This window comes from Rhineura floridana, chromosome 1, assembly GCF_030035675.1.
Source record: "Rhineura floridana isolate rRhiFlo1 chromosome 1, rRhiFlo1.hap2, whole genome shotgun sequence".
Taxonomy (NCBI): domain Eukaryota; kingdom Metazoa; phylum Chordata; class Lepidosauria; order Squamata; family Rhineuridae; genus Rhineura; species Rhineura floridana.
In genome coordinates this window covers 47,972,215-47,988,183 of record NC_084480.1, presented here as the reverse complement: position 1 = coordinate 47,988,183, position 15,969 = coordinate 47,972,215, and the positions used below count along the sequence as shown (strand labels likewise).

At 39.5% G+C, this 15,969-nt stretch overlaps 1 protein-coding gene across 2 annotated transcripts in view; it reads right to left on the bottom strand.

The window, feature by feature from the left end:
- Window positions 1-10,534: 10,534 nt before the first annotated feature.
- Window positions 10,535-15,969, bottom strand: part of CERT1 (ceramide transporter 1) — a 144,659-nt gene continuing 139,224 nt past the window's right edge. For both annotated transcript variants that reach the window (XM_061620535.1, XM_061620527.1), the window contains 2 exons: window positions 13,375-13,511; window positions 10,535-12,551 (listed from right to left, as the gene is read on the bottom strand). In XM_061620535.1, the coding sequence (XP_061476519.1) occupies window positions 13,384-13,511 (128 nt within the window). In that variant the 3' untranslated portion in view covers window positions 10,535-12,551; window positions 13,375-13,383. The remainder of the gene's footprint in view (window positions 12,552-13,374; window positions 13,512-15,969) is intronic.

The window sequence follows — 15,969 nt, the reverse complement described above, 5'->3', positions numbered from 1 at the left end:
AAGAGCAGGTCAAAAAGAGCTTTGATCATCTGTAGTAGACACTGCCTGTTGTAGAACTCGGAAGCCAGTGTCTTTTTAGAAAAGGACCAAGCAACAATTAAAGGCCAGTTCTATTGTAAAATTGTGTGTTTTATTTTAAAAGTTCCATGTCTTCCAACATAGTTACATAATCCAAACCATAAGACAACTTCAAAGATGGTTGTGTAATATAAATATAGGACAAGTTGTACTATATTATAAAGTTAATTTGACATAATTTCAAAAATTATGCTTTAGGGCAGCTAATTTTTTCTTAAAAATTATTGTACACGTCCCTTCCTACCCAGAGTATTCTATTTCCATGAAGGTTTAGTAGCCTCTCTCATCTAAGGCAATTGTACTGTTCCTGCTCCCTTCAAAGCAATAAGTATAATGATTTTTATAAGGATTATTTATAACTTTAATATCTGTGTCAAAGATAATTCTTTGATCTTACCCTTTTTTACCCTTCAAATAAGAGGAATTAATAAAATCAGGATTAGTCTTGTGTTTCTCAAAAGAAAAAAATCTTTGGCACTTTGAGATGTACAGGTTACATCTGGACCAGAACAGTAGATTCATGTCCTTGCCTTCTAAAAACCAAGCTGTACATGTCCTTAAGTAGTATTTAGTGATTCCCCACATTATTAATGATTATTATCTCCCTGACGAGGTGTGCCTGGCGCCAACACTGTTATCTTTTTGGCACCAGGTCAAGACTTTCCTCTTCTCCCAGGCATTTTAGCATGTGTTTTATATTGTTTTAAATTTTAAATTTGTGTTTTAAATTGTTTTTTTAAAAGATGTATTTTAAATTGTATTTGTTTTTAGTTACTGTAAACCACCCAGAGAGCTTAGGCTATGGGGTGGTATACAAGTATAATATATAAATAAATAAATAAATATTAGCCGGTTATATATTCTCTTATAATTTCCCATGCTTGTAGAAGAATTTGAAATGTATGCCAACAGCACAATAGCATTGCCTTTTGTTTTTTAACCAACAATCATCCATGACCATCCTTTGCAAACTGGCAAAAGCCTGCTTATTTTCCCTGCATCTGTTAGTAAGATCCTTAATTTTTGTCATACTGTTCTCTGGTCTGGAATGCCCCATTCTAGAATATCATCTCCAGACCCTTTTAAGACAGGGGTAGTCAACATGGTGCCCTCCAAATGCTGTGGACTATAACTTCCATTAGCACCAGCCAATATAATGTACAGTAGGGCCCCGCTTATACGGCGGGTTAGGAACCAGGCCCCCACCGTAAAGCGGAAATCGCGGTAAAGCGGAACCCATAGACTATAATGGAGCCGTCGTGTGAAAATGACACGAAAATGTCGCAAAATGCTGTAAAATCGCAAAAACGGCTTTAAAAGGGGGAATTTCCCGCCGCCGCATTAGCGGAACGCCAGAATGCGAAGCGCCGGTAAGCGGGGCCCTACTGTACAGGGATTAAGGGAGTTATAGTCTACAATATCTGGAGGGCCCCATATTGACCACCTCTGCTCTTAGGTTTCATTAATTTTTCTTTGGAATATCTCCTGTCAAGATGTTGTCCAAAGGCATATTCTTAAGTGCCATCTTCCAAATGGAGTGTTAAAGATAATGAATCTGCATTCAGCCAGTTTGATCTGGACAGACTATAGCATTATTGCATTATAGCATTATTGCATCTTCAGGATCTATGGAAATGGAAATGGACTGCCTGCAAGTTGATTCCGACTTATGGTGACCCTATGAGTAGAGTTTTCATGGTAAGCGGCATTCAGAGGTGGTTTACCATTGCCTTCCTCTGAGGCTGAGAGGCAGTGACTGGCTCAAGGTCACCCAGTGAGGTTCATGACTGTGTTGGGATTTGAACCCTGGTCTCCCAGGTCATAGTCCAGCACCTTAACCGCTACACCACACTGGCTCTCTCAGGATCTATCCATATCCATAAAGCACTGGTGGCTGACTTTCTTATTGCATCTTTTAAGCTTGGGGTAGCCAACATGTTGCCCTGTAGATGTTGTTGGACTCTAGCTTCCATTAACTTCATTCATATGGCCAGTGGTCAGCACAAATGCCCCTTTTTGGGGCTGAGGTGCTTGAGAGGATTGTGGCAGTCCAGCTACAGACACTCTTGGAGAAAACAGATCATCTTGATTCATTCCAGGCTTGAGCTCCCATTTTGGAACAGAATGTGTCTTTGTCTCCTGGTGGATGTCTTTCTTTGCGAAAGAAACAGGAGTGTGACCATGTTGCTCTTGCTTGATTTCTCAGGAGTTTTTGAGATCATTAACCACAATGATCTCCTGAGCCGTCTCTGCAAGAGCTGACAGCACTGTCTTGCAGTGGCTCTGCTCGTACTTACAGGTACAGGTACAGGTTCAGATAATAGTGTTGGATTAGGTGCCCTCCCCCTCACAGTTCTTTCATATCTACATGAAGCTAATGGGAAAGTTCATTAGGATATATGGGGCATGATAATACTAGTATGTAGATGCCACCCAGTTCAATTTCTCCATAACATTTGAATCAGGAAATGTTGTGATGGATGAGGACCAACAAACAAACTGAATTCTGGTAAGACTGAGACTCTGTAGGTGAATGGCTCCAAGATTAGGGAGTTCACTGGTTCTGGAAAAGGTTCCACTCCCTCTGAAGGAGCCGGCACAAAGTTTGACGATACCCATAGTGTCTCAGGTAACCTCTGTGGTGAGGATAATTTATTATCAGCTTAGGTTGGTACACCAACTATGCCCTTTCCTAGACAGGGATAGCTTGACCACCACTGGTAACCTCACAGCTGGAGTACCGTAATGTGCTTTATATGGGACTTCCTTTGGGAAGCTGCAGTTGGTGCGGAATGCTGTGATCAAGTTGCTGAGTGGAGCTCCTGGACACACACATTACACGTGTGCTGAGGAGACTGCACTGGTTGCCAATCAGCTACTGGGCCACGTCCAAGCTCTTGTTAATTTACAGACCTGAAGAACTCAGGACTCGGTTATGTCTTTGAATGCCCTGAATTCCTGATTTTACTGTGCTTTTATACTACTGATTTACTGGGTTTTATGTTGCATTTTTGTTGTAATGATATTGTTTATAGTTTTGATGTTGTATACTGCTTAGAGATTTCTTAAAATATTAAGTGGTTTATAAATACTTTTACAAAAATAAAGATTTGACCAAACTCAGAAGGTTAGAAGAACTGGATTAGGGAGTGGGTCAGTGTGGCGGAGCAGATAGAGTGTCAGACTAAGACTAGGATTAGGAAGACCCAGTGTCAAATTCCCACTCAGCCACTAAACTCACTGGGGGATCCTGGGCCACTTGTGCCCTCTGTTTCTCAGCCCAATTCACACCAAGGGCATGTTGAAAGGATAGAGTGAGGAAGGGGGACGAATCAGACATGCTTCCTTGAGCTCTCTGAAGAAAGGGTGGGATAAAATGAACACAACAATATACCATGTGCTAGAGTTGTTACAACAGAATGGCAGAAACTGCTAGTGACTATCCCCAAGTAAAAGATCGACTGCTCCAGAGATTGTCCATTGGGGTTCAAGCTAACCTTTGATCTTGCCCTGGGCTTGAGGGACTGTTTGAAGGTCATGAAAGGGCAGCAAGTCATTAGTTATTTTATTTTATTTATTTATTGTATTTATATACCGCCCCACAGCCAAAGCTCTCTGGGCAGTTTACAGTATTATTTACGGTTTACAAATTATTTACCAATAATTTGGTATTATATTTTCACTGCTTGGGGAGAGCAGTAGCAGCACTTGTGGAATTTTCTGCCTCGGGTGCCAAAATAACCTGACCAGCCTTGAATACTTGCCTATGCATGTTAATGTAGTCGAGGTGCGTTTGTGTGTGCCGTTTGCTGCTTCATCTCAAGCAGAAAATTATCGTCAGCTGTCCCTGGCGTTTATACTCTACACGCAGAGAAATATGGAATATTTGTATTTGCTCAAATCTACAGAGGGAAGGGGAGATGAATAGCCATACAAATGCAAGAGACTTCTTGCAGATCTTTAAAGAATGCTCCAAGCTGGATCAACTGCAACAGGAAACTCTCAATTTAATACTACATGAGCAAGACCAGTTGCTTTAAAAAACCCAAAACCACCCTGTATTTTATCATACAGTAAGATTTTCATAGCAGCCCAAGCATCTCTCTCTGCAGTAACCATGGAATAGTCTCACCAGAGCCAGGAGAGCCAATCAGCTTCCTTTTCATCGCATCACACCAGCTCAGGCACACACTGTTCTACTTCATTTGATGTTTTGTGGGGGTACTCAGGCAGATCCTGATTTCCAGGACTGTTGCTCGTTTATTTCCCTGGCACAGGCCACAAATAGGTGTAATAAGATGACTTCTGCTGAGAGGCATTGAAGAGTCACAACTCTTTGGTTGGTTCTAATATGGAAATGGACTGCCTTCTAGTCGATCCCGACTTATGGCTACCCTATGAATAGGGTTTTCATGGTAAGCAGTATTCAGAGGGCGTTTACCATCGCCTCCTCTGAGGCTGGTCCTCCCCACCTGGCTAGGGCCTGCTCAGCTTGCCACAGCTGCACAAACCATCCCGTTCCTTGTCAGTAACTGCCAGCTGGGGGGCAACTGGGTTCCTTGGGACTATGCAGCTTGCCCACAGCTGCACAGGTGGCAGGGCACGTAACCCGAGCCACTCACTGTAGGGGTGATCTTTATCTGGCCCTTTACACCCAGGAGACATGAGCAGGGATTTGAACTCACAGACTCTGGACTCCCAGCCAGGCTCTCCTCCCCACTGTGCTATACCAGCTATTGGTTCTAATAAGTAAGTGTAAAAACAACTTGTGGCATTTTCACAAGTCATACTTACAGGGCAAGTATGCCTACTCAGATGAGGGTGTATAGGATTGCAACCGGAGAGCTGGTTTTAGACTTATCTACTCCTTGCACACACTTATGGTACTTTGAAGGCTTAGGAATGTAGCGGGTGTGTTTTCAAATCACTACCTAACTTTTTACCACCAATTACACTACCATAAAAGTACAGTTGAAAGGCAAACTGGCTGAAAGGGGAGGGGGAAATGGGTAGCAATTCTAAAGGTATTGTTACATCAAACTTCTGGTGATACTATAGCACTCTCTGTAGTTGGGGGCAATGGGGGTTCACATTTGTTTGAGTTTGTCAAAATTAGATGTGTTAGGTTCTCCTTAGCATAAACAGATGATTTATGTAGCTAGTTTGCCAATCTGGACCTGATAATCATCAGTATTCACATTAAATGAAAACCATATTACCATAAATTAAATCAACTAGCTTTTTTTGCATTATTCCAGGTACCAGTCTCTACTGTGTCACTTTTTCCATGAAGAATATCTCAAACTCCATTAAAAAAAATTAAACTATCCTTCACAAATGATCTCAGGACAGGTTAAAAAAAGTCAGCTTAAAGATATCATCCATCAGCACAATAATGTAAAAACAAGAGCTTTAGACATCCACAGGATTTCAACTAGTTTCTCAAAGACAAAGATAAATGTTTACTCAGAAGTAAGCCTCTCTGTGTTCAGTGTGACTGATATATTCAGCCCAAATGGTCATACAGAAAGGTGGATTCCTCTTTGCATTTCAGCCCATGTGGTTTTTGTGCCACCTGTTGTTGGCATGTGATCTTCATGGGGCTACCTTGGAAGATGGTTCAGAAGCTCCAGTTGTTGCAAAAAGCAACTGCCTAAGCTACTAGAGTGGACCAGGTAGTTAGCATACATATAGAACACCCATTTTGTACTAGTAATACTAATTACCAATGTATTTCTGGGCCAAGGTTAGGGACCCAACTGCTGGACTTGTACAAACCTTCCCAAGCCTGATCCATGGCTGCAGAGGCCCTGCTCAAAGGCCCGCCATTTGGACCAGTCAGACCAAATGACAGGGCCTTTTCAGAGGGTGGCTCAGACAATGTGAAACTTCCACCTACAGGATGTATTTTTGGCCCTATCTTTAGGCACCTTTAAACAGCCCTGGAAATGGGTCTTAATTTTAAGTGGGCCTTGATTTCAGTCTGCTTTCAATTACCAGTGTTGGTCTGGAGTTGAAAAGTGGTTATTGTCCTGAGTTTTATCCCTGCTTGTCTGGACTACGATGTTGATATATGTGCTTTATATTTTTAATTTGTTTCCACTGTATTTTTATTAATTTGCTTATGTTGTAAAACACTTTGTGGAAGATTTTGCCAAGTAAAGCAGGATGAAAAAATGGAAATGGACTGCCCAAGTCGATCCTGACTTATGGCAACCCTATGAATAGGGTTTTCATAGTAAGCAGTATTCAGAGGTGGTTTTACCATTGCCTTCCTCTGAGAGGCAGTGACTGGCCCAAGGTCACCCAGTGAGCTTCATGGCTGTGTGGGGATTCGAACCCTGGTCTTCCAGGTCATAGTCCAACACTGTAACCCAGCCTTTCCCAACCGGTGTGCCTCCAATGTTGTTGGACCACAGCTTCCATCAGCCTCAGCCATTGGCAATGCTGGCTGAGGCTGATGGGAGTTGTGGTCCAACAACATCTGGAGGCACACTGGTTGGGAAAGGCTGCTCTAACCGCTTCACCACACTGGCTCTCAAAGCAGGATATAAATGCCTAAATATCTGCATATTTTCAAGAAATTGATAATCTTTCCCTCAGCTTCTGAGATGAAATCCTCTGAACTAAACTCACCCAGATTTATGTGGAACATCTGAAGTGTCTTTATGCATGTCTGTGAGGTTGTTCTTAATGAAAGAGAAACCCTGCAGCTGAAGGTTGGTAGTCCTTATGCTGCAAGATCAAAGGAACACAGGAAGTTGCCTTACACCAGGTCAGATTTTTTATTCATTTATGCCAGTCATCATTTTCTAAAGATGCCAGCAATTGAACCCGAGACCTTCTGCTTGCAAGGCATCTGCTCTATGATTGAGCTACAGACCCCCTCCTCATCCTCCACTTCCCTTTCCCCCCACAGACTGTGACAACAGCTACCAACCACCTATTCGAAGGCACCAGGTAGAAAACACATGCCTGTGGTAGAATTGCTGTATCACCCAGTTCACACTGTGGATTGACAGAGCCATTCTAAACATGGGAGTGAAAGAAACTGCCATCTCATTGATGTGTGATCAAGCTCAAAATCAACAGTACTTGAGTGATCATGAAATAATTGTTCTCGGCCTTACTCTCACAATGTATCTCAGATCAAGGGACTATTAATATTTACTCTGATACAGACTGTACTATCCATCTAATACTGGGGTACCAAAATGAATTCATTCTGGCACGTCTTCTATGTGTAGGAGGATTCACATGGCTCTATGTGTACAGATATGCTCCAATTAGTGTATACAATACCTGAAAATTTTTGTGGTCATTGGATTGTGCATGGATATGTTGATTACCCTACCCAGATCCCACCATATTCAGAGTTTGCCACTGCATGTAAAGTGTCAACTGAGCTCTATGAAAGTTACTAGCTCTATTTCTTAATCTCAACTCTATACCACCTTTGTCAGGGTATATTAAGCCATTTTTAGACCCGCTTATTATACTTTTAAGCAAAATCATTTCACTTCAGCACTCCTGAGTATTTAAAATAACTACAAAACAGAAATTTGTAATATCTTTTTTTTTTACAATAATTTTTTATTCAAATTTTCATAACATACAAAACAAAATCATAAAACATTCAAAGACAAAAAACAAAACAAAACAAAAATTGATTAAACAAAAAAATAAAATGTTGACTTCCCATTTGTCGCAGATCAAATCAGTTGTAGGTCTACAATATATAACAATCCTGTCTCTTAAATTATATTATAAAATCACTTTCCTCCAGTAGTTATCTTAATTAATCATCAAATCTCATAAACATTACTTTATTCTTTCCACAAAAAGTCAAAGAGAGGTTTCAATTCTTTAAGAAATATATCTATCAATTTTTCTCCAAATAAACATGTCGATTAATCCATCTCGTTAATAATAATAATAATCTTATTGTCATAACCATAGTCCAAATAAACATATCGATTAATCCATCTCATCAAAATCTGTTAGGTCCAATAATTTCAATAGCCATTATTCCATTATCCATATTAATTCCATCTTCCATCTTCAATAGTCCTGTTAAGTCCAGTAATTTCAGTGTCCAATCTTCCATTATCAGTATTCCATAATAATCTTGCTGTCATAGCCATAGTCATATAATAAGAGTCTGATGGGAATTTCCTCTATCCCAAATATTTTCTTGCCATCAATTCTGAATAAGTTGCTGAAATATTGTTGTAAAGTCATATCTGTGTTCTTTTTTACAAAATGCACTGGCTCATCTCTTGAGAGTTTTTCCATTGTCACATGGCTGCAGTTAATTCCATAGATTTTCTTTATATCAAGCTCCATCACGTCATTCCAGTCCAGAAGATTATCCAAGCCATTGATAACTTTATCTCTAATATCTTCATTAATTTCTTCAGAGATAACGTTAAATTCCAAACAGTAGATTTTATTTCTAATATCCATAAACTCCAGATCTTTTTCCAATTCCACATTTGTTCCAATCTCCAGGGCTTGTATCTTCCCTTTATTTTTTCTTTTCTCAACTCTGATCTCATTCTTCTCTCTCACAGGATCCCCTATTTCTTTAAGCTCCTGCGTCATTTTGCTCAGTTCAATTTTCAGCTCCTTACTGCCCTGTCGCAGGGTTTGTTTCGTTATCTCAATCTCATCCATTATTTTCTGAAACATAATTACTTCCAGATTCTCAGCCACTTTCTTGATTGCCATTTTTAAAACCACGAAAACAAAACAAAACAAAAATAAAGAAGAACCACTTCTTATTTCAGCAACAATTGGGTTAATATTCCAGGCTTGATGACATCACAGTATAAACAGAGCAGCCTGCCTTATCTCTCTATGTTCAAGAACACAAAACAAATTTAGTTCCCAGCATCAAAACAGTTAGTGGCGTCGTGAAGAAGCAGATTCGTCAAAATAAAATAGACCAAAAAGAGAATAGTCCCAGACAATATAATGTTCCTCGGAATAGAAATCCCTCTTCTGTTTATATCTTTAGAATGCACTTCCAGGACAGCTTTTTGCAATAGAAACAGAGATAAGCTGTTAATTTTGTGAACAACAGAGAAGAGTTATAGCTCACCCAGAAGTTCTTTAAAGCTGATTCATTTGACAAATCTCTTTTTGCTGCAACAATTTAAACCAAGTAAAAAAAATAATAGAAAGAAGGGTGCCTGCCTGTTAGTCCGTTTTCTCTTTGAAGAAAAGATAAACGTATCGCATTAATCAGATAGAGCTTGTTCGGAAGTCCGTCCGGCATTGCTGGCTGGACCTTTTCTCATAAATCAATGAAATCCAGTCCTCCCAACAAAAACAGGCTTTTGAGGTTGATCTCTACGTTTCTCCCTGCCCGGGAGAAATTTCATCAGTCAAAAAAAAATGTTCTGACTGATTTATATCTGAATAAGCTTCTTTTGAGGCGGGAGCCCGTCTCAAAAGCAGGCACAAGCGAAGTCACCCTTCCCGGAAGTCGATCTGAAATTTGTAATATCTTTTAATACTTTTCACTTTTAAATACTGGTTTTTAAATTTGTGATTGTAACATGGAAGAGCCAACTCCGTTTAGCTGTTTGCTTTTAAAAAAGTTAACAGGATCATAAAGCTATCATAGAACAGTCACACTCTACACACTCAAGATACTCTAAAAATTGATTCATGGTTTGAGTATGTAGTGGCAAATCAAATACAGCTTCATATACAACAGTTGACAAAAAGATCAGTGAAAGTTTGACTTGACAATTTGATTAAGGAGAACCAGTACAACTTCTTATGAACCAGCTCGGCCCAATAAGGTGAGTTAACTTATTTCAAGGTGAAATAGCATTTCCCCCCAAGACATTTGTGAGATTTAGTCAGACTGGAAAAGAAAATATTACAAGGGTCTAAAAATCAGGTAGAAGTGAGCAGCCCTTGTTTCCTGGCCTTCTCTCTCCCTCTCCCTCCTGCCTGCACCCCCCAATCCCAGGAGCTAAATAAAAGGAATGAAATCCAGCATTTAACAGAAATAAATTCATACAGTGGCAAATTCAGGATTTCAAGGCAACAAACAGATGTTTAAGGAGACAAAGCCACCTTTGCGAAAGGCTTGGCATACAGAGTTCATATAGAAGTAAATGAAAAGGGGCTAGAGCCTCTGCTCATCAGCTATATTACCAATGGTAAAGGAAGACGCTGAGTGGCACAGTGGGTGTTTGAAACAGATGGAATCACTAATTTAAAATAGGCCAGAGAGGCGGAAGAAAAGAGCTCTATTCTGGAAGAAAGGGAGCAACAGCTACTTGGCAGCTTCTTGGGAAAAACTTTCATGCCTTTTTTTTTTTTTTTTAAACCTCTTTCCATATAGCCCAAGAAGCCTCCAGTGATCAATTGGGCAGGCTTAGCTCTAATGAAGTGACACCACTTATCTAAAAGTAAAATATATTCTTTACAAACGGTATATTTAGTGTAATTTTTAATTACAGAATTGCAAAATACATCACATTTAGTGCAAATGCAACTAATGATATTAAGATTTATATACTGCTTTGTAAACTTTCCATCTTTGTATAATAAAGCTATCCAATTAAATTAAAGTTACTTGTATATGTTCCATGATCATTACCAGAAATGGCAAATTGTTAAATTTGGGTTCAGGGTCTAAGCATTATTTTGTTATTGAAGTTCCCATCAGTAGCTATGGTGAATAAGCAATTTATTTTCCAGTTGATTGTAAAAAGATTAAACATATCAGAGGTATAAGAAACATATGTTTACTGGTGATATAGTAAACAGATCTAATTTCTCATCTTATTTGCCTTACTGGCATTACCCCATAGGCACTTTTCTACATTTTCAAATCATGATCAGAATCATTCTGTAATAAGGCATATTCCATGCACATTTAGAGAAAGGCAAATGGAGACTAAAAAACATGAAATTTGTGTGCATATATATAAATCAACTTTAGTGCATCTACCTTAGCATACTGAAGACACACCAGCCATACCCAATAGAATTTGCTTCCAACCTCAAAGATTTTCATCAGCTGTATCTTCATTAAAAAGTACTTTGTTTTCAAGCATCAGCTACTCTATACGAAATAAGACTTTCTGCTTTCTTTTCAAAAATATATCCAAATCTTGTCTGTCTCTCTATATATACACAAGCTGATCTAACAGCTAAAAAAAATCATCTGAATAATCTCAATTTAAAAGCACAACCACCGAGACATTTCAGGAGGACCTTCTTCTCACAGTTCATCGTTCATGTTATTTCTTGGCATTAAAGACAGGCAGATCCTTGAAAGTTGAGTTCTCACAGCAACTAAGGGGAACTTTGCAATTTAGCTTTCATTGATTTTTTTACATCTTACTGTGCAGCTAGTGGGGGCAAATATTACATGTGTGAAAGGTTTTATGTATGAACTTGATAGTACAGCTTTATTGAACAAAAACATACAAACATGCAGGACCGGAAACAGCATATTTGCTCTTTCTTCATGACTGGGAATGTTATCTTTTATAGTCCAATTTACTTCAATAAATATTACACAGTGTTAACTTCTTGCAGCTTCAGAAAATCAGACTGCAAGAAAAGCAGGGCATCACACACAACCTGGGGAAGACACTGCTGTAGCTTTTTCAGGCAGTCACACCTCTTGTACAGTATCCATCTATTTAGAAATGTCTGGATCATGTTCAATAACCAAATTTCTGTAGCACATTTTACACAACTAAAAAATACAATAGAAATATAAAGATATCTGGAAAAAAATAAAGCTTTTCACACTTACTCCATCAGAACCTAGAAGGTCTTCACAGGAGCAAGACCATAGAAAAGGCAACGTCATAAGGATCTTGACAGCCCTCACATATTAAAAGATGTCTTACATAACAAGATGATTTATCATAGAAACCAGCAGCAATGAACTATGATTATACAAAGCAAACACAAATCCCCTCTGGAAGGATACAAAGAGTTTACTGAAAACCTGAAGGAAAAAAGTTACAACACAGAGATTTTTGTGTATATAAAGCACATACAGTATGCCATATGTGCATTTGTCCTTTGTGCTTTTTTACACATACACAAAAATGGAAGCTGTGCAAGTGGCTTATGATGAAGTTCCACAGTAAACAAAAGCTTTTCAAATAATTCCAAAGTTAAAGCAATCAACCAAGTTGGTGACCCAAAGTTGTATTTTTCTCCTCTAAAGCAAGCACATAAAGTAGAGCCGTATACATGTATCAACACATGTATTTCTGTTTTTTTATATATATAATTACACACCGATTCAGCAAGGTGAGCTAGCAGAAGACAGTGAAAGTTCAGCTTCATGGCGTTGCAGTATTTCTTCAGTTGAGTACAGAATCCAGTACTTGGGCCATAAGGCTGTTGATCCTACGTTCCAGCTTGGAGCATTCATTTTGGTTCATTTCTCCACATGGAATGTTCACACAGCCTTGTTCCAAACACTGGAAGTGGGGGAGGGGGAGGTAAATGGGTGAAAGCTTCAGTTCTAATCACTATCACCAACTAAACTAATTTGGTGCTATGAAACATGTAAGTTTGGAAGGCAAAATATTGTTTTTACTACTATTGCTTTAATTCATGGGTTCATTGGAAAGTTCAGAATTAAGAGATTCCTTCTTTAAAGCAATTAAAACAAACTTTGTGTACGCAAGTAATAAGTAACACCTATAAAGAGGTTAGATGGGAGAGATGGTTTTAGAACTTAATAATGGAAATACCACCTGGCATTTTATTTGTTTGTTTCTTCTGCATTTACTAGCAGAAAGAGTTCCAGCAAGGTGACCTCTCTTACATTACCCATGTAATTATCTATAATTTTCTAGCTACATGAAGTCCTATCTGATCATTCTCCACATTTGAAGAAACTCGCTAGAGAGCTTTATAAGGAACAAAACAAATATTTCTCTTATATCAAGCACAGGAATCAAAGTACAGTACACCAAAGTTCAGATACGCTTCAAGGAAGCTACTCTAATCAGCAAAATTGCCAATGTCAAATTACTTCTTCAGAATATTTTGATGATGAGAGCAATATCCCAAAAGTATAATGCTGATTCTTCTACCCTCCAATAATTAAATCATTAATCTAAATAATTGCCTCCCATCATAGTAAGATTTCAAACAATATACTATGCCATTTTAAAATTAAATTCTAAATAATACTGTGTTTCCAGAATCTCAATATATCTCAATTACACAATGGCTCTCTCTAATGGTAACAAGATTATACACCAAATGTTAATTTCTATTTAAGGATTACATTACCTGTTAACACTAGAACAAAATAGGCTTTCCTGCAGTTTTCTCTTGCACATAAGATGTGAACCGCTTCAAGAATTTGGGATACTCTCGTTTTGCTACTGCCCGTAACACAGAAGCTGGTGCCCAACCTCCAGGGTTCACTACAAATAAAGATGAGCATCATATACAATGTTACTTTTCAGAGTGCACATGTAAAAGTACAGCTATAACAAGAGACCATTTTTTATGCAGAATAAATTATTTTATTAAGACTTGCTACTTTATCTCTTGGGATAAAGAAGGTCATCCATCAGTTAGCCTCCATTTTGGTGCATGTCTGAAAATTGTATTTAATCATATGAACAGGTTGAAAACAGCAATGCGAAAAAAGGCTGTCTTAACCCCAAATATTGTAAATTAGACTTTGTATATTGGTCTTTCTTGAGATGTAGTTCAGACAGATTAACAGTCTTTAACACAAGGGGACAGGTACTATTGCTTTGATGTCTAGGAGGTACTGGAGTGTTTTTAGCACCACCCAATGTGTTTGGACTGGTTTCTTGACCCCTGTGAGGCAATGAACTTGGTTCTGGGTTGATGGGTGAATTCCAGGGCATTTTCTAGAGACACCATCTGACATGCATTCGTTGTAGTTTGATATAAGTAGATGTGCAATAAAGGAGATGCTCCCTGATGGCTATCAGTGCGGATCTAGCATCAAAGACAATGAAGTTTGCTTCTGACCTCTGCTGAAACTGGTTGATATGCAAGTCTTTGGTTGGGATTGTATAGAACTCTGTGTGTACTCTATCAAAAAACTTAGGAAAGGAACAATGTGGGATGACAGAGGTCCTTGAGGAAAAACTGACTTAATGCCTGAGCAGTTTTACCTTCAGGTGCTGCAGGACCAGAAAAGAGGGCATGTGGCCTTTGGAATATTTTCCTGCCCTTTTGGCTAAGATAAAAAGACAATCCTTAGATGTGGATTATGGACAAACCTGGCATCTACATCCTCCTCTGCAATTCTTTACCCTCCCACACTTCGGATTCATCAGATGAACTGCACCTGGCCAGAGAGGCTCCTACTTTGGTGGCCCTGGGTTAATTTCTAGGCAGCTTGGACCTAACATTCCCTGTGATGGGACCAGTTCAACCCAGAGAGAAACCAGAAGTAGCACTACTTCTAATCTCTTTTCTTAAATTGCTTCTTTTCTATCCTTCTGTGATGTTGGGGGGGGATGTGTTTGGGGGAAGATGGCTCCATAGAGAAGCCAGGTGATTATGATGAAAAGCTCAATGAAGGAGATATTTGTCCTCTTTCCCCCTTTCCTGGCTACAGCATCCCTTGTAATGGTGGTGGTGCTTCTTTTTCCTCCTATGGGACTTTTTAGTGTGCGATAGGTAATAGAAGTCCCATTCCTCCATAACTGAACAAATGCCCCAGAGATGTCCTAGCCAATAACTCCCCTCATCACTCACCACCCCTGCTCTGTTGAATCCTAAAGGGCATGCCTGTGAGGTCAGCTCTGCTTGGCCTGCTCCAGTGCTATGCCTCTCCTACCAGCAACTCTCAGTGTTCCGAAGTCTAGTGCCCATGCCTAGAAAGATAAAGGCTGGGACCAGCAGAGGAGTTTGGGCAGGGGAAAAGCTAGCACATATAATCTGTCCTGGGGTGGGGTGGGCAGAGAGGGTCACATTGGACACATTGAATTCAAAGGGCCCTGCCCACCTTGGATGAAAAGGGCGAGGTCACTGCTGGCCACAGTTCTTCACTATGCATGGGGCCCCTGACCACCCATTCAATAAAAGTCTGCTTCGACGAGTGCAGAAGTCAGGTCTGGGGAGTGCTAGGTCTTCTCCCCATGCCAGCCTTAAGTATGAGATGTTGGGTACCGTTAAGGGACTGGGGAGGGGGAGAGAAGTTAAAAGGGGGGGGGAACTCCTTAGAGGAAAAAACGATTTAAGAAACCCTACACAGGAGAAATGTTTTTGTGCTGTTCCATGAACTATTATTATATTCATTTATGAACTGCCTTTTACATATGCCTCAAGGCAATTTACAAACATACCATAAAAACAGCTAAAATAGTTTAAAAACAATAAAAAAACTAAAGATAAGTGCTCATTTACACTTTAGGCAGACACCTTTTAATCCAGCTGGAAAAACTTGTCAAAACAAATATGTATTCAAGGTAGTGGATGCCTCTTGTGTAATCATTGAAACAAGCGTTCCTGTATTGCAGTGCAATAATGTAGCAAGGATTGGCCTGTAGAAGGAATCATCTGTCTGGAGACTTACGTATGCACATATCTGTTGTCCTGCTCCAGCCACATTATATTCCCTCCTCCCACGCAGTTCTCACTGCCCCCTCCAGATCTCTCAACATTTTGTGCCACTGAGTTATTTGGGGGCAGAACTGACCCAAGATCTTTTGCTGCCTGAGACAAATGACGAGATGGCATCCTCCTTTCTATCTATACACAAATACAACTGGCAGTTGCTTCTTACTTCAAGACTAGCAATGGGACAGCATCCTCCACTGCACCCAAGGCAACAGTCTAGCTTAAGGAGAACATACAAGCATAGCATATAAACTGTTGTTATGTGCCTTCAAATCG